Genomic DNA, 22,030 nt, shown 5'->3' with positions numbered 1-22,030 from the left:
ATTCCAAAGTTTAAAGCCCGTATGAACTTTTATTAAACTAAAATTATAAACACTTCTTATCTAATCAATGAAAATTTCATAATTATTTATATATATTCCTTTGCCTTATTATTATTAGGTCTCAAATCATATTTTAATATATTTTATTTAATATCTTAAAATACGGGGTGTTACAGAAAACATGGTGAAATCATAGACAAAGAACAAGAGAAGCATAAGAAAAATATAGAGATAAAAGAAGCAACAGACATAAAAGAAAACGAAAAATTCACAAGGCTATTGGGTCGAACACTAACGTTAGCCTATAGCTTTGATACCATAAAAGAAAACACAATAAGATGGAAAACTAAAGAGAAAAATAGCGAAAATAATAGAAAAGAGAAAAGAAATTTTACGAGAGAGAGAGAGAGAGAGAGAGGAAGAGAGAAAGCGGAAACATATAATGGACTACATTATGCTCTTATTGCTTGATTGTCTACAATACAAAAGTTCCTATTTATAAGGTTTAGAGTGAATACAAATATGATAATCAAATCCCCATCAAATATGGCAATCAAATTCTCATGATTTGATTACAATTAACCCATAAATAAAGAATATTACAATATCAACCAAATATAGAATATATGAAAAATATAATATATTTTCCATATATTGTAACAGCCACAAGGGCTTGACTTGTATAAAGATTGCGAAAGTTCTTAGAGTTGTTGAGATTGGTAGTCCGAAACTTGTGGTTCTAGCTTAATTAATTACTTGGTCTTATCTTATGGATAATTTGTTTTGTCGATTGCTGAAATATCCATTTATATATATCTGCAGAAATTAATCATTCACGTACATTATTTTTATCACAAAAGCTTGTCTTACATAAAAATTTCAATGAAGAATGTCATGTGGAGATACGTGGATCCGAAGGAACAGAGGAGATTTCAATTAAGGAAACTTCCTACCTGTTTCAAGTCATTAAATTTCAAGGAAATCTATCAGAAGTCGTGCATGTGGACCCGATCGAACAGAAGAGATTTCAATTATGGAAACTTCGGGCCTACTTCCTTCTTGTCATCAGAAGTCGTGTGGCTATAAAATTTCATTTTTCCTTTTTTGGATAAACTTGGCTAGAAATTTCAACCAAAGACTTATCGCTCGTCAAGTAGACGTTTCTAAACTCGAGAATATATATATACACTACTATGGAGTATTGAGCTATTAAAAATCTTAAAAATTAAAGAGAAGGAAATTCCACAAATGGTGAGAGATTTTGGTGCTCTAGTTGGTGCTGCCCATGTCGATGATCCAAGTGTTGCGTTAGAGGGCTCGGGTGGCCTACTTTTGCTCGGCTTGATTATCATGTCTCTCTCAATTATATCCATGCTCATCTTTTCTTGTGCTGATGATGGAACACCTCACAAACCCCGCTACCGTGGTGGTGGTGGTGGTGGTGGTGGTGGTGGCTGTGGTGGTGGTGGTGGTGGCTGTGGTGGTGGCGGTGGTGGTTGTTAAGAAAAATAAGATAATTTATTGTTTCTTTTCATCTCCTTTGAGTCTATGACGAACAATATTGTATAAAGTTTTCCTAAGCATGCCTGCTGCCTTTTCTTTCTTTCTTTCTTTTTTTGAGCATATATGCTATCTTCTCTATTTGTTAAGTAAAATACAGTTTTACTATATTTTTTGGAAGTTCTTGGCTCACTCGAAACAGCAAACATATCAATTTCTATGTTTTGTATTAATTAGTTCGCATCACTATTTATGAGGCCGACACCTGCAACTTCTGTTGCTTTATGTGGTAAGGAAAGCAATAAAGAAAATATATCCTGTTGTTATGGAAAGCAGCGTATACGTAAGAGCAAAAATCTTATCAAGCTAGTCAACAACCAAAATCAAAGTGGCTAAACAACAAATTACCACCCACCGTGAGTCCTTCACAAGACCAATCCAATCATTATGGTTTGTTTATCTCTCTAGCTTCTAACCCAAAAAACAGGCCCAACGGCCCCAACCTACTAAAAGCGGTTAACGGTGCAGTTATAGGTTAAATAATTGTTAATATCGGCAGTTGTGAAGGTGGTTATTAAATTTCACCAACGTTCTTTTCACCTCTAGACATAATTATATTTTTATGTTGCTTATGTTATCTATTCGACGGAAAATACCAATGGAGGTCTAAATTTACAATATTCAAAGCATTGACCTTAATTTCATCAAATTAGAAACTGGTGTTTCAATGTCAAAAAAGGCAAAAGCATGAGGGGTCGTAAAATAATTTCCAAGAACTAGGCAGCCAAAAACTCAAAAACAGTGGCTTGACTTGTATAAATATTTTCATGAGAATGCTCTTGCACAAAGGGCTTGACTTGTATAAAGATTGCGAAAGTTCTAGCTATGGCATTCAAGCAGGACAACATGGAGATGCACTACTGCGACCACGGAGGAGGCATTGTTGAAGCACTAAACGTGAATATGTATGGAAATGGGAGCCAAGCGCTGGCTGGTTCTTGCTCATGGGTTTGGGACAGACCCGAAGCTTTGGCAATATCTCATCCCTTACCTTGCTTGCTACTTCAAGGTGGTGGTTTTCGACTTGGTTTTCTCGCCAAAAGTTGATCGTACAGAAGTACTCCAGCTTCAATGGCTACGTCCAAGACTTGGTGTGCCTTCTTGATCGAGCAGCTCAATGTGAATGAGACTATTTATTTGGGTCACTCCATGTCAGCCATGATTGGATGCATGGCCGCAAGAAAGAGACCAGAACTCTTTCAACACCTTATACTACTCAGTGGCTCTCCAAGGTACAGCTCTCTCTCTCTCTCTCTCTCTCTCACAACAGGGAAGATGGGGTGGGTCCGTCACCTCCTTTGGCCAAATGAAAACATGGACGAATTACCCTCAAATGGCGAGCGAGGGGTGGTTTGGCTATCCTCTCCAACTATATTTGAGGGTGGCCGAACCACCCCCAAATGGTCAGGGGTGATTTGGCTACCCCTCCTGACTATATTTAGAGGTGACTGAACTACTCCCAAATGTTCAGGAGGTAGTTCGGCTATCCCTTCCACCATATTTGGGTGTGGCCTAGCTATGGAGGTGGTTCGGCCGACCCTCAATTTTTTATTTATTTATTTTATTTATATCTTTTAATTGAGGGGTGGTTGACCAACTTCTTATTTATTTATTTTTTTCAATATATATATATATATATATATATTATTGGTAACACACGTCATGCTTTGTTTGGTGTTGATTGGTATTGACATGGCATTATACAGTTTTCATAAGAAAAAAAAAAAAAAAAGACGGAAATTTGTGCATGGACCTATTTGTTATTTTTGCATAAGTTAACAATTTCTTATACCACGGAAAGCTTATTACAAACGGGTGTAACTCCTATTTTTTCCTTAATGATTGACAGCTTTCTGTAAGTACCTCAATGATAAAGGATACAATGGGGGCTTTGAAAGATCTTGACACAAATTTTACCCAAATAGATGAAAAATTTTCAAGTTGGGCCAAAAATTTCACCCCAGTGGCTGTAGGTGTGAAATGCACAAGTGCAATTACCCAATTCCAAAGCAGCTTGGGGAGGATGAAACCGAAGATTGCACTAAGCGTGGTTAGAACCGTGTTTCTAAGTGACATGAGATGGTTCTGCCACAAGTTCCAGTGCCTTGCACCATCATCCAATCCAAAAAAGATGTCGTCGTTCCGAAATCCGTTGCATTCTACATCAAAAGAAAGCTTGCCGGCGGCCGTGCCAGGGTGAAAATACTAAATACGGAAGGCCATTTTCCCCAACTTACAGCTTACCCTCTGCTTCTGAAAGTTCTGCAGAGGGTACTTCCTATTAACAGACAGCCGACTGTGGAAATTAGGATGTTTGATTTGGGTGGGGATGTTGTGTTGCAGCTCTTCCTTAGTAAAAAGATGGCAGTGTCTCACAAATTAACATGCCATTCATTTGTAATCTGAATTTTATTTGTTAGGATTAATGATAATTATTTTCTGTTCTATGTTTTACCAACAACAAAAAAAAATTTGAAGCTTTTGATTGCTGCAATGAACTATAATTGTGCATTTCTAGCCTGTAGGCTTGGCAGGTAACTTCATCGAGCAGCACAAGTCTATGAAATTTCAACAATCAGTGAATTCTTCCTAATCCCTTGGAATAGAATCCTCCATTTTCCTACCGTTTCGGGGTCTATTTTGTTTTATTCCATCTAACCGCATACATGTTGCCACATCAGGATCCAAATCCGTTACGACAGGATACGCTTAATGTTGTAATCGTAGTTCAAATCAAAATAGAACAGTTTCTAATTGCTTAGGGGGGGGGGGGGGAAAGAAAAGAAAGAAAGACTAGTTTGTAATTAAAAATTCAAAAATTGATTGCGTATCACATGAAACTACAAATCCACCAACAAAAATGGACAGTAATAACTTATTACACATCAAAATGGGCATGATTGAAACCAACTGACCCGCTAATGCCTGCTGTTCTTCTCCAGAAAAAAAAACAAACAAACAAACAAACAAAACAAAAAGGGTGAATGTATGGGATCAATCCGTTATGGATAAGCTTTGAAGGTACAAGTTATAAGATTGCACGCTTGGCTTGCAGCGTGAAAACAAAGTGTAGTATTTGAAAAATAAATCCGTTAATGCCTTTGGACTGTACATGGCAAACGCTGGCCTTCTGTTTGGGATTCAGGGGGCAATGATTTGCTTCTATGGCTATGGAGAATATGGCAATCACATTATCTTGAAATCAAACACCAAGGTATTCTAATGTGCTTGCAAAGTTGAAAATTGGAAACTCGGTGGAAAATGAGACTCACAAAAATCAAGCCAGTGTGGTCTCAACGTATTCCATTGCCTTCCTTTTTACTGACTCGATTCTTTCTTCATCGCCAAGAGATTTCTCATAATCGAGATACCTTTTGAATAAGAACTGCAAATCCAGTCGATATGAAACGCCCATATAAGAACTACAGAAGAGCACGAGGCCAAAAGATTATTTTAGAAGGAAGGATTGTATTTATAAGTTGTACATACCTTCATCTTTTTAGGTGGGAGGCTCAAACTGATTGCCCTCTCAAACAGTGCGCGTATCATATCCACTTCTCCAAGTCGAATCTCCTGCCGAGTTTGATGCAACAATGTAAGCTAGACAACAGCCAAACGGTAAAAGATAACATAGTGTGGCAAAAAGGAATTTTTACTTGATCAAGATAAATGCTCCACAAGTCTGTTCTCTTTGGGTACTCTCGCAGAATTCCTTCAAACATGGATCGTCCTCTATCAGGAACCCCACATTTGAATTCAAGAATAGCCGTCTGTGAGATGAACTTGATGTGCTTATGGCGTGGAAGGCTTAATAAAGCACGATTTACAACAGGCTGAATCACATCCTGCTGCTGCTTCAAGATCCCTTGCACCCGTCTTAACCAAACCTGAAATCCCATAAAACATAAAAGTTAAATATTGTGATAAAGTAAAGAAAACGATTGTAGGAAATAAAGAATAGTACCTTGCAGGAATGCTTGAACTTCTTGATCATTTTGTCAAGAAGCTCATCAACCAATTTATGTTGCTCGGTCCTCTCATACATTCCGAGGAGTGCAAAATGGACCTTTTTGGGATCGTTATACTGCAAAGCTCTTTGGAATACTTTCACAACAGCCTCCTGAAGAGAAAACTAAATTAACAAGAATCCCAATTCGAGGTACAGTGACAATGAAAGCAAGGAAAAATTGTAGTCTTCTATCTAGTACCTCTGGAGGATTTCCATATTCATTTTCCAAATTAAAATAAGCCACCCAAACATTAAGCTTCTCATTCTCTTCTCGGAAGCTTATTGTTTTCAAAGCCCTTCAAAAAGCAAATAGCAACATCTTAGTTAACACATCTGTAAAACGCATTTATGGTAAACACAATATCCTACCATGCGCTTCTAGAAAAAGCTACTATTGTTAATCATATATATTGTATCCATTCAACATGGAAAACACTAGTGTCACCCTTCCTTTCTCCTTGAGGGGAGGGGGAAGGTGGAGGGAAAGGGGAAAAAAGGAAAAAGAAAAGAAAGAATGGAATAGCCACTCCTATCAAAAGAATGAAACCAAATAATTAAATGACCTCTATAATCCGTGACTTGAATAAATTCTTAGACATGTATGGTCAGCGCTTGGAAAAGTAGAGAGAGAGAGAGAGAGAGAATTTGTTTGGTTATACCCCAAAAAGAACAGTTATCAAAGCAAAATATGGTTGTTATGCAATAACAAAAACTAATTGCTTTCCTAAGTGAACTTTGCAAATTTTCGTGGGAGAAATTCTGTTTGCCTATCCTTGACATTCTAGCAGTGATGCTTAAGAGAGTTTCTTACAACATTTGCCAAAGGTAACCAAACAGACCTTTTGCCCATCTTAGATCAACTTTATTGCAAAAAGAAAAGATTTAAAAATTTGCTTCTTTTTTTTTTTTTAAAAAAAATAAGTTGTACGTGTATCAAGTGGGGTTTGAACCCTCTTCATCCTTGAAGTAACATTTAAACTAGAGCTCATTGGCAAGCAATCTTGAAAATAAAAAAGACTAACCAAACAGAATCTTGAAATATTCATACAAGTATCTAGGAAGCAGTGCCTATAAAGGAAAACTAGTTAGTGGCTATGGTGCAAATTTTGCTAGATGTGATGTTTTTTGTTATAAACGTGACTAGTTCATACAGAACTCATGAAAAAGCAGGTCCATATGCTTCCTTCTCATTATACACACACAGGCCGACTCCAATTAAAACCAGCGGGATCAACAAATTTCATCTGGTCATGTGGCAGACATATTACAATACTGTAACCGGACAACTAACAAGAGACAACTTGAAAAGGGGGAGGTCCAGGTTCAACCTGTGGAAGAGGAGGGTCTTGGGTGGAGGTACCTCCAACAAGTTTCAAAGGGATTGCATATAAGGGATGAGGCCAGCATCTACATTTGAAAACCAAAGGGCAACAAACAAAACAGCTAAAAGAATACCTTTCAGCAATAGAACGTGCTTTCTCGACATCAGCCATAGAAAGCATGAAAGCCATATACTTTATCCAAACAAAGCTGCTATTAGGAGAGCTTCTAACCAGCTTCTCAAATTCATCAGCAGTTTTTGGTATATCATTCTCCAGTAGTCTTTCCTCAGCAGCCCTAATTTCTTGCTCCCTGCACAGGATAGTTTCCCAGTTAACATGATGAAAACATGAAAAGTATAGAACTAGCCCTTAAAACAAAAAAAATGGACCAACTGGACGAGTGTGAGAATTGAATCAACCTTTCTTCCTTCACTTTTTTCTTCGCCCGTCTCGTGCTCCTTTCATGTATGGCGACTGCCTCATCAATATGCTCTTGATCGTGGCTGACTAAATTACCTGTATCAGGCTGATCTATGTCATCAAGACTGACCTCAAGTGGAGGAACGGAAGCCCTTGATTCAGCCTGCGCAAGAACTGGGAATTTTTCTTTTTCACCATCAATGTCGATATTTTGGAACCCAAGCAAACTGCTACTTGTAAATGAAACCAACGTAGTGTCTTCACTAAAACCATTTTCTCTCATGGCTTCATCAGGCTGTTGTTTTGAGGGTAGTCGAATATCAATATCACTCTCAATATAAGAATCTTTCATTCCAAGAGATATTCGGTGTCTTTGTTCATCCACCTGATAAAGGGTCAAAATACAGAAGAAAATCAATGCAAGTAATAAAACCATAACATGATCATGGTGAAATTAGTTTATCCTTGGGTTGAATGATTTTACAGAGTAAGACAATACCAGATATATAAAGAGACCATCTATCAAGTTCTAAAATGAGGTTAAACAACCAACTGACTGCCAATCAAAAAATGCTGCCATAATATGATCTAAAGATGATCTGAAGTATCATATCTTTATTTTAGTGAACACAAAATTTAAAACACGAGGGAGTTTAACTCCAACAATTCTTCAAAAATACCTTTAATATCTTCGCTGTCACTCTCTCCCCTGCTCTGTATTTAGTTTCGATGTTGTCAATATGATGATCTGAAAGTTCTGACACATGGCATAGTCCCACCTAAGCAAATAAGAGGACATACATAAATACTGAGTCACAATGATATTACAAAGTAAAACCATTGACTTAAAACTGCAGATGTTTTAAGTTAAAAAACAAAAATAAACAGCGAAACATACAAGCACTTCTGTATAGATTAAAATTAATGAACTTAATGAACCATCCAACTAAAGCAATTGTGATAAGAAAAGATAGGATGGCTGTTAGCATCAATTTGGGAAGTAAATTTCATGCCTGCACATTGCCTATCTTAAGCCCAACAAATTGACTCAATTGCCACATATTTGGAAATAGCTTTGAGGGAAACGGTATTCCTCTTCAAATCCCCAACTTTTTTGGTTTTTTATTAACTTTACTTTAAGTGAATAACTTATTACTTACCAAGTTCGAGTCGTCAATTGTGATAAACAAACCATATGATTCTATCCGCTTAATCCTTCCAGAAATAATATCTCCAACGTGCAGAGTTCTCAAATCATTAATTTCAGATTTTGGTGCACTGCTTGCACTCGATGTCTTCAAGGTTACTTCTACTCGCTTTGATAAAGGCTCCACAGACAACACCCTGCACTCGAGCCTCTTAGTGTATTGCTGCATCTATTCCCACCTCTACATATCACTTTAACCAACAAATGAAAAGATGAAAAAATATTTACCTGCCGGTTAGAAGTTTTCCAAGAGGGAAATCTTTTTCAGGGTTGTCAACAAATCCGTCAGATAAATTTGAGAGAAGAACCTTGGCATCAATCTTCCGGGAAAGTAAAATGAAACATCCTTTTGATGTAACATTCTTAACATAACCCTTTAGATTCAGGAAACAAAGTACAACCAAATAAGCTGTTAATAAGCATCGATCCCAGAAATATACAACAAACATTGCCACCCATTATCACAAATTAGAGACCCTAAGTTTACCATCCTTAAACTGAGCATTAGATATTATTGCTTAAATTTAAACCAGGAACAAGTTGAATTATGAATCAATATTAAATGATTGGATTATGAATTATACATAATTCCAAACCAGGTAAAGCATTTATTGATAACAGAAAAGAATTATATTTTTTAGGAAAAAAAAAAAAAAAAGAAAGAAGAAAAAAGAAAGAGAAGAGAAGAAATGAGGAAGTGCATGTTGAATATTACATAGGGAAGGTAACACCTTCGGCCAACCCACAAACCAGTTTACCAGCAGTGCGTGTGTGCGTGTGACGAGGGACCATAGTACCGTGTGGAATAATGCTGGAATGTTTTTAAGTCTTTTTTTAATTTATAAGTAATTAGTCTACGCTGGGGGTCAATTTCTGTTTATGTGTTTCTTTGGGTAATAATGGGCTTGGCCCTAAGGGTACGTAGGGTTACAAGGGTGCGTTAGTGTTTGAAATAATCCTATATAAGTACAACTTTGTATGGGTATGAGAATCAGAGAATTTTTAATAAAAGCTTCCAGCAGCCTTTTCTTCTTGAGATGGGACTTCTCAAGCGATGGTGAGACGCCATCGTCGTTCTTTAGTTCTTTAAGTTATTATTTGTGTTTGATATTTCCAGGATTCTTAGCAATTTGCAGTGGAACTTGGACTTTGACTGCATCAGCGTGTGTTTATATATATTTACAGGGGGGAAAGTAGTTCTCCCAGCAATATGCTAATTACAATCTAACAGACCATGAGTAACTAAGATAACAGAAAAATGGAGAAAGAAGTTAACACCTCAACCACCCCCCCCCCCCCCCCCCCCAAAAAAAAAAAAAAAAAAAAAAACAAACAAACAAACAAAAACCACCATCAAAATGTCCCGGTGGAAAAACAAGGCTGCTGCTTTGACTATGGTAGTTTGCCATGAAGATGACACTATTAATAGTCTAATGATATCTATGTTGAAGTATTGATTAAATAATTAAATTTATTTCTTCCTATAAGAAAGCTTAAGCTTTTAGGACACGTAGTGATTTAACATAATATCAGAACAGAGACCTGAGTTCAAATCATAACTCCACAATTCACCTCCCATTTTAATGAAATATTCCACATGTTGGACCTCACCTATTAAAAAAAAGTTTGAGCCTACATATGGGGGAGAGTGTTGAAGTATTAATTAAATGATTAAATTTATCTTTTCCTATACGCTTAAGCCTTTAGGACAAGTGGTGATTTAACAATCTTATATTTTACAAAGCAAACAATTCACCCAAAAATGAGGCTTTAAGTACCTGCAATCTCTCATTTAAAGTATTAAGTAATTAAAAAAGACTACAAGAGAAGACAAAGTATAGGCAACTACATTCAGGAAAGCTTAATATGAGAATACAAAAATATCAAGTACCTGTACAACAACATTAGGCTGAAGTTCCTCAATCGTTTCAACACGTTTGCAAGGAGGATGCCTGTAGATCATAAAACACTACTGCGTTAAAAATAAAAAAGTATAATACAGAAAAGTAAGAAAACTTTTTTTGAATATCTTGAAATACGTGCAAGAATACAAAACACTTTGAGCTCTAATAACTCTCAAATGTAAGGAAAAAAAATAAAAGAAATTAAACACAAACCCACTTGAATCAATAATTAATAGAATAAGCGGCTTGTCGTTTGATGAATGATTTTTGTTTCTTTAATTAGATTGCTCATAATAACTACATCCTTGTTGACTTTACTACTGTTAGTTAGCAAACAAGGAGAAAAGTAGTAAACATGCCAGATAAACATAATTAAAAAAAAAAAAAAAAAAAAAAAAAAAACGGCCCACATTAAAAAATGCCAAGGCTTAAAGCATTTCAATATAGCTTAATAACAATAGCAGCAAGAAAGTTCTTCATAACGATTAATCTATCCAACCTGTCCACAACAATTTTCATGCATGTTTATAAGGCTCATACTTCTCCATTACTATAAGCAAGCTGTAATTGCATATAACGCTAAAAAAAAAATATAAATTTACTGAAGAGACATATTACAGTAGACCATTCATAAACTGTCCTAGAAAGTTACTAATGAAAGACAAAATAATAATAATAATATAAACTGGTAATTTCAATAAGATGCAAGTTACTAATCCACACATACCCGCTGATTTCTGCAGAAGACTGACTAACCATGCCATCTAAAGAAGAACGTAACGACAAATCAACATGAATGGTGCCCCTGACAGAGCGGCTGACTTCCAGCACCTTACATCTGACAAATTGCCCCTCATGATATCCGGATAACGGGTCAGGCACCCATGAATCTGTAAGTTCCATAAAATGAACCTTACCATATAGTTGAGGACCAATTTGCACAAGCAATCCACCAACACCTGGAAGTATTTTGGATATTCTCCCACCCACAATATCTCCTTCATGAATATGAGCCGTGACCTCACTTAAATGATCATCCATCTTTAAACCTTTGCCATCAATATTTCCATTAGAGACAGCAGATGAAGGATTTAGAACCAACCGTAATAGTTTTTTCTCTCTGTGAATACTTAAAATGCGACCAAAAACACCTTTTCCTAAATGAAAGCGCTTTGAAAATTCCCCTAGTTCACTAGGTTCAGATGAACTGTCAAGAATAAACAGCTGAGCTCTCACATCTCGAGAGATTGTTAACCAGACCCAATCACTGTCTACTTTATACACGTAACCTGTTACGTGTTGTCCAGTTGAAAAATCAACATCGTCGGTCATAAGCTTGTCCCCAATATCCAATAAGCCTGTATTCAAATTGAAACTTAGATCTCATAGGTGATAAACTTTAATGAACATGGATGCAAAGGTAAAATATTTTGCATATTCAGCTGATAAAAATAGTAATTCAAAGCACATTGATTGACAAACGAGCAAGAACAAGAGGAACAGGCCTGAAAGAATAATTTGAATGTACCGATAAATAAATTTTTGGAGGCGATTTCCATGAAGCTAATAAAGGTACAGTATGTCTGAGTTAAGATGCCAAAATAATTTCCTTTAGCCCCAGGAAATCATAGTAGTATCAGCAACAAAAAGGAAGAGAATGGGAAGTGTTTGTAGTGGAATTAAAACATTGAGAGTCAAAAAGAAGACTAGGCAAGCCCTCAAGCATACAACAATGACAAGCATTTAGCAAGTTATATCAGCAAGACGTCAACATTATTCTGGCCCATTAACATAAATTTATAGAGGGAGGGTGGTTGTGGTGGTCAATGGTTTCTTAATAGGGAAAAATGTAGAAGAAAAATATTGGCCAAAATAAAATTTGGTGGATATATAAGGGGACTACAGTCAAGCTCAATAGCTTTTACTGGGCTGATAATGGTTTTGGAGCTGTGGATCTCAAAGATTATTGGCCTGTTAGTCTTGTAAGTGGTGTTTACAAGATCATTGCTAAAGTTTTTGCTAATAGACTTAGAAGGGTTGTGGAGAAGATTATCTCGAATCCCCAAAATGCTTTTGTGAAAGGAAGGCAAATTGTTGATTCTGTTCTTATAGCTAATGAATGTCTAGATAGTCGCATCAAATCAGGTGAATTAGGGTTACTTTGTAAACTGGATATTGAGAAGGCTTATGATCATGTCAACTGGGATTTCTTATTGTATATGTTGAGAAGATGTGGCTTCGGGGAGAGATGGTGTTCTTGGATAGCGCATTGTATTTCATCAGTGCGTTTCTCGGTTTTGGTGAATGGCACCCCTTTCTGGTTTTTTTAGCAGTTCTCGTGGTCTTAGACAGGGTGATCCTCTGTCGCCTCTCTTGTTTGTCATCGTGGTGGAGGCCTTTAGTAAGTTGTTCTTTATTACTGTTTAAAGGGGCTTTCTCTCTGGCTTCTCTGTTGGCTCTAGTAGCAATGGAGTGATTAATATTTCCCATCTGTTATTCGCAGACGATACTTTAGTTTTTTGCGCTCCTGATCATCTTCTCTATCTTCGTATGTTATTACTGTCCTTTGAAGCTGTTTCAGGTTTGAAGATTAATTTGGATAAGTCAGTTTTGGTTCCTGTGGGTCTTGTGGATAATATGGATGATCTTGCTGGCATTTTGGGCTATGGAGTCTCTTCTCTTCCTTTAAAGTATCTTGGTCTTCCGTTGGAGGCCCCTTTTAAGACTAAGTCTAGCTGGGATGAGGTAGTTGGTAGGATTGAGAGGTGGCTGGCTAGCTGGAAGCGGTTGTATTTGTCGAAGGGTAGCAGAGTAACCCTTATAAAAAGCACTCTCTCTAATCTTCCTACGTACTTTCTTTTTCTACTCCCTATTCCTTCCAGTGTTGCTAGTCGTATAGAGAAGCTGCATCGAGATTTCTTATGGGGTGGCATAGGTGAAGAATTTAAATTTCATCTGGTTAATTGGACCAAGGTTTGTTCTCCTATTTCAAGTGGTGGTTTGGGCATCAAAAATTTGAGGATTTTCAATAAGGCTCTTTTAGGGAAGTGGCTGTGGCGCTATGCCCATGAGAGAGAGGCTTGGTGGAAATCTGTTGTGGATGCAAAGTACGGATCTACTTGGGATGATTGGTGTTCCTTAGACCCCCCTGGGCCACACGGAGTGGGGCTATGAAAGAATATTAGGAAGGCGTGGAGTTTGCTTTGTAGCCATACCGGACTTATTCTGGGAAATGGATCTAGGATCCGTTTTTTGAGATGATGTGTGGTGTGGTGAGGTGCCTCTTAAGGAAGCTTTCCCAGTTTTGTATGACATAGCGTGTGACAATGATGCACATGTTGCAGACCATTTGGTTGTGGTGAGCAGGTCCAATCGGTAGGATGTTAACTTCTTCCGAGCGGCCCACGACTAGGAGGTGGATGTTTTGGCTTCATTTTTCTCTTTGCTGTACTCAATCAGTGTGAGTTGTGATGGGGAAGATTAGCTCTGGTGGTCTCCTTCTCACAAAGGGAAATTTGATATTAAATCTTTCTATAAGGCTCTTGCTTGTAAAGAGGCTATTCATTTTCCATAGAAAAGTACTTGGCGGACCAAGGTTCCCTTGAAAGTGGCTTTCTTTACTTGGACGGCAGCGCAAAGGAAGATCCTCACCTTGGATAAACATGTTGCAGACCGCTCTATGGAACGTCATCTTTAGTCGCTTCAGTCTGTCTTGGGTTATGCCTGTTCGGGTGGTAGATTTATTCGCTTACTAGTGGACGGGTGGTCGCTCTCGGAGTGCATCTGTGTGGAAGATGGTCCCTTGTTGCCTTTTGTGGTGCTTGTGGGGGGAACGCAATGATAAGCTGTTTGAGGACAAAGAAAGATCCATTGAGGAACTCATTTCCTTTTTCTTTCATTCTTTGTACTCTTGGTTGGCTGCGTTCCTCACACCTTTAACGTTTAGTTTTAATGATTTCCTTGTTTTGTTTTCTACTTCCTCTTAGATGCCTTTCTTGTATACTTCCTGTGTATTTGATTGCGCTTTGCGCTCTTTAATGATATTTCTCTTACTTATCAAAAAAAAGTATTTTAGCATTTTCCGAGTGAAGCCTGATAACAATCTTCAAAGTTATAACAACCGTTAAATGTTTATACCCTGATATTAAAAGGAAATTACTAAATGTCGGCGCCAAATCGAAAAATGATTTATGCCCTAGATGCAACGAACTTAGCTATGAGAATTTCATGAGAATTTCATGTAACCAAGGCTGCGTTTATTTTGGCTTAAAACATTTTATTGGAAAATAATTCAGTATAAAACATTTTCTAGGAAATCACAAATTTTTTAGGTAATTGGTTGAAAGCCTGAAAATGATGCTGAAATGTTTTCAAATGTTTTCAAATGTTTGCTCCTATTGCAAATCATTACCAACCATTGCACCCACAACAAAAACCGGAAACCAATTGGAACCGGTGCATCTCATGACCAAAAACTTCTAAAAAACACCAAACTTTCACCTGCCACAGAAAACCCAAAACCAGAAACCACCACAAACATACAACCTAATCACAACAAAACTGCAACATTACCATACCCACACTTTACCATCAACTCAAACCACACAAAATCATCACAAATCAATCCCCTCAACACCAGCAGTCCAAAACCTAAAGCCCCTGAACCATCATAGACCATCCCAAAACAACTGAAAAACCCTAGATCTGCTGCCACTTCTAAAAACCAGAAATCACCATTGCTAGCTAAAGTAATGGTGAGAACCCCACTATCACAAACCACAAACACCCATACAAATAATCCCACCTCTAAAACATAGCCGAGAACCTTCAAACACCAACCATGCTCTAGCATCACCACTCTAAACCACTGCATGTCCAAAAACACCAACATATCTGCCAATTAGGATTAAATACTCGTTGCAAATCCAGTCCTGATCACCGGAATCACAGAACGGACCAAAGACAAGATAAATCACAGGTTAAAGGCAACAGCCGCAGAGAGAGAGAGAGAGAGAGAGAAGTCAAAGTGATCAGCAGGAAGATAGAGGAAAGTGTATGAGAGCCTCTTTTTCTTTTTCTTTCTTTGGCTTTTCATAACAGTGACAGGTGGAAAATAGTTTCTGATTTGCAAAAGCAGAAGCCATTTTTCCAATTGTAAAGGCTAATTACTTTCACCTGGAAAATATATTCCATTGACCTGTATCTTTCTAATTGCACCAAACACTGGGAAATGCAGAAAATGATTTCTGAAAAAGTTCTACACCAAAACAAGCACAGCCCAAGATAGTAATAGGTATAAAACAGACCACCAAAAGGGAATTTAAGTATATGTTTTATTACCTGTAAGAATTTTAGGTTTCAAGGACAGTTCCCATTGGTAGTTTTTTTTATCCGATTGCTTAGCTTTTGCAACAATCCTTGCAGTCACTATTTGCCCAATCCGTAAGTTACCAAATGGATCTTCCAAACCATTAACATCGTTCACCTGCCCACAGAACAAATTAAAATTGTATGAGAAACCAATTACTAAAAAAAAAAAAAAAAAAAAAAACAAAACAAAACAAAAACGAAAACAAAATTCACACAAATGGTTATCACATATGCCTAAATTATTCAAAAACTATACCTCTGTTATATGAACTCTTCCACGAAAACCGACTCCAAATTTCAATTTTAGTTCAAGAGGCTTAATTTCAGTAATCTGAAAAGTAACAACAAGAAATAAAGTAAGGAAAAAGTATCCTAAACCAGTGTACACGCACATATACATAAGCATGCTTCTAAACAAACCAAACACTAAACACAAAAGAAGTCAGAACCCCTCATGATTCTATGCAGTTGTGAATCTTTAATATCAGAACATGACTAGAATAGTACAAAGTACTCTAAACTATCTACCTCCGCCTCAACCAAAGACCCCACTTTATAGCTAGACTTCTTTTTGGCTCTTTTTGAACTGGATGTATCAGTGGCTTCACTCAATGAATTAAGAAGCAAAAACAACCTCCCTGATGTTGAAGGGCTTGGAAGAGCCATGACAGTGGCAATGACACTGCACAAACAATTTCAAGTTGCATAATTAAATTCTAAAGTGTCAATGATAAGCGCAATTAGACAAGTAGTTTCTTTTATTCCTTGATGAGTAATAATCAGCAACTGATCATATACTTACACACAAAGGAAGAATACATTTTTAAAATTCGAAAAGCAACCAACAAAACTTATGCAAAAAGTGACCAGAGGCAACAGAAAACTTCTAAATTATAGAATAATGTGCACTTTGAAGGCCAGTTGTCCTCTCAAGAACATGAAGTGACTAAAATTTAGAGGAAAGAAATTAATACAGAGGATACTATCAACCTCAAAAAAGTTTTGGAAGAGACTATGAACAATTGCAATGGCCCTAGGGAATGAAAAACCAAAAGAATATAGCTTTAAAGGAGTAACCATCAAAATTAGTGTTCACCTTTGTCCACTCAGAAATTGTTTCTGGGGGACCTTAATAGTGTTATAGTCAGATATTGACGCATATCCTATAGCATAGTTACATTCTGGCACTGAAAGGACCTGCAACAGGGATAATGAAATTCAGAAACATAGGAGATTAAGAATGTATATGAATTATTTCACCAATCTATTAACATAAACAACAACGTCAAATACTTGCCAAGTAATTCTCTTTAACAACTTCCACAATTGCATTTACTGTTTGATGTAATTCCAAGTGCTTGGATGTTTCTCTTTTACGTTTCTGAAACCATAATGGTACAATTAGGCCAAAATAAGGTAACAACAGAGAGATAATAACATAAAAAGAAGTAACACCCACATGACACCACAGTCAAAGTGGTTAAGTGCCCCTAGATAAAGAGCATAGAATTTAACCTTCTTATGAGACTGGCTTTTTAAACTCTCTCCTCTGGTTTCATCAAAAAACTGTGACTTTAGAGAGCAATCGACAAGGCGTTCTGATAATGCAACATCAAGAACTACAGCTCGAACAAGTGAGCCTGTTTCCGCAATGGTTCCACCTACTGCAAAGATTACATTGCAACGGTAACAGAAAGCTAGAAGACAACAATAATCAACCAAATAACCAAAATATAAGGTGAAGAACTTACACTGATAGTGTGTAATAAAACCAAAAACATCATGATACTTCTCAAAGCTGACAACAACTCCAATATCCTTTATCTCCTCAATTTTTCCCTCAATGACACTGCCAATGCTAAATTTTTCAACCCACTGTAACTCAGATCCTCCGGATTCCAAGGATTGCAACTTAGCAATCTGATTAGAAAGAAGACAGCCAAGGTTTAGAAAATATTTGAAAATCTAGCAGATCTTTCTAAGATAGTAGCCAGTCACATAAATATGATTACATGAAATTAGAGGTTAATATGATCTCAAAAAGTATTTATATCATAAAACTAAAAGATATAATATAGCACATAAGTAATATAATCAAAATATAGAAGTAAAAAACACAATGAGATCGACTCAATGAAAGACAGCTTGGACACGTGTATTGCAAATAAATACTATAGTAAGAATGAAATGAACCATACACTTGGACCAAGAGTGACACGTTGAGAAAACATGAAAGCCCCATCAAGTGGACACCAGACATAATATATGGCTTAAATCCAACGTAATAGTTTGAGTACACAAGACCAGCAGTACAGCCCATATACAGGTTCTGTCCCATAATTAGGTCCAACAAAAATGCCAAAAAAATTTACTGGGAAACTTTTTTTTTTATTAGTAATAAATCAATTTTATTAAAAGCGTAAGGCGCCCCTACTTACACCAGTAGTATACGAGAGGAGACACCTAACTAAAAAAAGAAAAGCAAACAAAAAAATATCATAATTAATCGTCAGAGGGTACACAAAGGCCGCATTCCAAAGGTACAAAATATTGAAGAAAGAGGAAATAATATCCTCCAAGGATTTCTCCAAATCCTCAAAGCTCCTATTATTTCTCTCTCCAAATAGTCCAAAAAAGGCAAGCAGGCACCATTTTCCACACCCCGCAACACTCCTAGCCCTTCCAGCGGACCACCAACACGCAAACAAGTCGATAACCCGTCTAGGCATAACCCAAAACATCACTAAGCGGCTAAAGAGAATACTTCACAAAGCAGAAGCCACATCACAATGAAGAAAAAGATGGTCCACAAACTCCCCCTCTTTCTTACACATGCAACATCTATCTATGACAATAATATGCCGTTTCCTGAGATTATCCAAAGTAAAAATTTTACCTAAAGCTACCGACCATGCGAAAGAGACTGCCCTCAAAGGAGCCTGGGTCCGCCACATGCTCTTCCAGGAAAGCGACTCCCTTCAGAACACAGAGAACATAAGAATGACTTAACCTTAGAAAGACCTCTTTTGGAGGGAACCCACCAAAGCTTATCTTCACTACCTCTTCTCACTAACTGAATGCAAGACTTGTAGGAAAGACGCAAAAACACCCACCTTCCAATCATGCGCGTCTAGTAAAGTTCACGTTCCACTAAATAGAAACGCCTAGGAGCTCCACATTAGCTGCAACAAAGGCGTCCTCTGACCGAGTAATACCAAAAAGAACAGGAAAAGCATCCTTGAGAACCATATCCCCACACCAAAAATCATGCCAAAATCTAATCCTAGTCCCATCCCCCACCACAAGTCTAGAAAAGCTTGAGAATGACTCCCAGCCTTTTCTAATGTTCTTCCACAATCCCACCCCAAAAGTCCATGCAGGCTAAAGAGAGCACCACCCATCCCATAAGCTGCCATATTTTGAATTCACCACAATTCTCCACCAAGCGTCTCTTTCAATCCCATAGTCCCACATCCACTTACCTAATAGAGCACAATTGAAAACCAACAAATTTCTTATATCCAACCCTCCCTCACATATTTTGAATCCACCACAATTTTCCACCAAGTGTCTCTTTCAATCTCATAGCGCCACATCCACTTACCTAAGAGGGCACAATTGAAAACTAATAAATTTCTTATATCCAACCCTCCTTCAGAAATCGAAGAGCATACCTTGGACCAACTCACCAAATTAAATTTGAACTCTTCACTTAGCCCGCCCCATAAGAAATCACGTTGTAGCTTCTCAATGCGTTCAGCAACACTCGCCGGGAGATGGAAGAGGGACATGTAGTGCGTGGGTAAATTAGCGAGAGTGCTCTTGATAAGGGTGACTCTGCCACCCTTGGACAAATACATCATTTTCCAACTGGCCAACTGATGTTCTATCTTCTCAAGAACTCCATCCCAAATATGCTTTGCCTTATAGGAAGCCTCCAATGAAAGACCAAAATACTTAACTGGCAGAGTGGACCCCCCACACCCTAGAATTCCAACCAATCTACCAACTAGATCAATGTTCCCCACAGGAATTAGTTTAGACTGAGCCAAGTTAACCTTCAATCCAGAGGCAGCTTCAAACAACAGAAAGAGACTCCGCAAATTACTCAAATGAGCAGGACAAGCGCTACAAAAGATCAAAGTATCGTCGGCTAACAGAAGATGAGAGACGCTAGTGTTGCCAACTGTGAAACCTTCTAGCAGACCCCCATTAACCACAGCAGAAATCACACGACTCAAAGCCTCAATCACAAAAACAAACAACAAAGAAGAGATAGGATCCCCTTGTCTCAAACCACGGGAACATGTAAATAAACCACAAGCCGACATCTTAGAAATGACTAAGAAAGTTAGGAAAACATTACCAAAACCATCAAATTACCCAATAAAAGAAGCCCATGTAGGAGATTTAAAAGAAAGGGCAATGCCTAGTACCTAATATTTGGGGAAGCTATGTAAATCAAGTTTCAATATGTTATTTTAGGTTCATATTCTCACGCGATTTGAGTGTTAACTCATCAACTTCTTGCAATTCTTGCAACACCATGCAACTCAACCTATCAATCCATTAATAAGTATGACTACAACGCTGCAATATTAACACCAAAATAAGTGGAAATGATATTGTTTGCACTGACATAGTTGCATAGTCTACTGTGAAGATATACAGATTTGGGTCAAACTGAATAGATTTATATTTGAACTTCCATGAAACCTACCATAAAGAAAAAATAAATCTACAAATTTAATGGGAAAAAAAAATTAAAGGAGACCAAATTTTAAAATTTTAGAAAAAAATGAAAAAAATAATAATAATAATAATAATAATAATAATAATTGTCAAGCCTATTGCCATGAATTTGATGTAATAAAGGCCGAACACTAAAATTTAGTATCCAGATTAGCTTATGTCATTTTCCCGTTACTGCATTTTCACATGAAAGAAACAAATTTTTGTTCCATAACTCTAACCACCCGCTACACTTCACTTATGAAATAAGGGGAAAGTGGGGAAGAGGAGAGAGGGAATAAAGAGACATACACCAAAAGCCATTTTATGAGGCAGTTTAACAGATGATCAGAAAAATCAAATTTTTAATAAGGTGCCAATAACGCTTTACCTTCTCCTCCAAAAGAAAGTACTCTTGAATGAAGGATGCATCCGTCGAATGGCAAGATGACTGCTTCAAGGTGACCGTTATTCTTCCTGTGTCATTACTGACCTGAGAGAGAAAGGGGAGAGGGGGAGTGTGTTAAACCAGACTACAGAACTGCTTCAAAAATCATAATTGCAGAAGCTTCAGTCTCAAGTAGTTCACCAACATCGAGAATATTACTGCGAACAGATTGTCCAATGTAAAAGGACTCTGAAAGTTCAACTCTTTGGTCATCTGTTGCCTACAGAGCAGAAAACAAAATTTTATCAAATAAAACTTGTATAGAGATATACTGGTTTCAAATATACCAGGATTGTATGGACAGAAAAATGAAAAATTAGAACCTTGTGTCTAGGGCAGAAACCGGTCAAACGCCCAAGAAAGCGGACAAAGCAACCCGTTTCAATTAAATTACAAATGTACCCCTGGTTTGCACAAATAAAATTATTATCACTGCAGTTTGAAAGCATATAAATACAAATTGAAAATGTGTTTACTGCAAACAAAAAGTGTAGCAACAAATCATATAAGTAGAGGACTAACTACTCACATGGACTACTGAGTTAGGATGAATCTGACTGAGATTCAAAGGAAGCTGCTGAGCCGAATTAATCAGAGAATGTTTTGCAGAGAGTACCAAATGGTTGCCATCAATATCTATAATGATGCAAGAATAAGTTTCAAAATCCTATCTAATTAATAATGTTCAAGAAATAAAGCTTCCATTTAGCACAATAAGAGAATTACAGCAGAATCAACAACAAAGCATTCACTTGGAGGAAAAGACATGGAAAGCAAACATCAAAAAGTATGAAAGCTACATCTTTGTCAACAAACATTTCAACAAGAGACTAGATGATGATTCAAATCCAAAATAAAATGATAAGTAAAACTTTTAAAAGGAAACTTCACTTAACCCTTCTGAATTTACATCACATTTGCAATTACCCCCTAAACTTCAAAAACTCTCAAATTAGTGTATCCATCTTTCAATCTTTTTCAATTTCATCACTCCTTTAGGATTTTCCGTTAAAACTTAACAGAGGGGTGTGAAAATTCTCAAAATACCTCCTCTTTTTT

The 22,030-nt window shown here is 37.1% G+C and overlaps 1 protein-coding gene and 1 pseudogene across 1 annotated transcript in view; one reads left to right on the top strand and one right to left on the bottom strand.

Moving 5' to 3' along the window:
• Window positions 1-877: 877 nt before the first annotated feature.
• Window positions 878-4,127, top strand: LOC133874019 (strigolactone esterase D14-like; annotated as a pseudogene).
• Window positions 4,128-4,357: 230 nt separating this feature from the next.
• LOC133872564 (rRNA biogenesis protein RRP5) overlaps window positions 4,358-22,030 on the bottom strand; it is a 38,191-nt gene continuing 20,518 nt past the window's right edge. Inside the window, exons 18-40 of the mRNA XM_062310125.1 lie at window positions 21,501-21,607; window positions 21,295-21,375; window positions 21,117-21,191; window positions 20,915-21,016; window positions 17,544-17,712; window positions 17,308-17,456; window positions 17,090-17,173; window positions 16,889-16,989; window positions 16,321-16,474; window positions 16,049-16,123; window positions 15,763-15,907; window positions 11,150-11,780; window positions 10,410-10,470; window positions 8,747-8,892; window positions 8,472-8,655; window positions 7,992-8,090; window positions 7,311-7,696; window positions 7,025-7,201; window positions 5,769-5,865; window positions 5,525-5,680; window positions 5,217-5,447; window positions 5,050-5,133; window positions 4,358-4,945 (exon numbers count right to left, since the gene is read on the bottom strand). Coding sequence (XP_062166109.1) covers window positions 4,838-4,945; window positions 5,050-5,133; window positions 5,217-5,447; window positions 5,525-5,680; window positions 5,769-5,865; window positions 7,025-7,201; window positions 7,311-7,696; window positions 7,992-8,090; window positions 8,472-8,655; window positions 8,747-8,892; window positions 10,410-10,470; window positions 11,150-11,780; window positions 15,763-15,907; window positions 16,049-16,123; window positions 16,321-16,474; window positions 16,889-16,989; window positions 17,090-17,173; window positions 17,308-17,456; window positions 17,544-17,712; window positions 20,915-21,016; window positions 21,117-21,191; window positions 21,295-21,375; window positions 21,501-21,607 — 3,602 coding nt within the window. The 3' untranslated portion in view covers window positions 4,358-4,837. The remainder of the gene's footprint in view (window positions 4,946-5,049; window positions 5,134-5,216; window positions 5,448-5,524; window positions 5,681-5,768; window positions 5,866-7,024; window positions 7,202-7,310; window positions 7,697-7,991; window positions 8,091-8,471; window positions 8,656-8,746; window positions 8,893-10,409; window positions 10,471-11,149; window positions 11,781-15,762; window positions 15,908-16,048; window positions 16,124-16,320; window positions 16,475-16,888; window positions 16,990-17,089; window positions 17,174-17,307; window positions 17,457-17,543; window positions 17,713-20,914; window positions 21,017-21,116; window positions 21,192-21,294; window positions 21,376-21,500; window positions 21,608-22,030) is intronic.

The sequence above is a fragment of the Alnus glutinosa genome, chromosome 7 (assembly GCF_958979055.1).
Source record: "Alnus glutinosa chromosome 7, dhAlnGlut1.1, whole genome shotgun sequence".
Lineage (NCBI taxonomy): Eukaryota > Viridiplantae > Streptophyta > Magnoliopsida > Fagales > Betulaceae > Alnus > Alnus glutinosa.
Note: the sequence above shows the minus strand (reverse complement) of the source record. Positions and strands in the feature narration are given on the sequence as shown.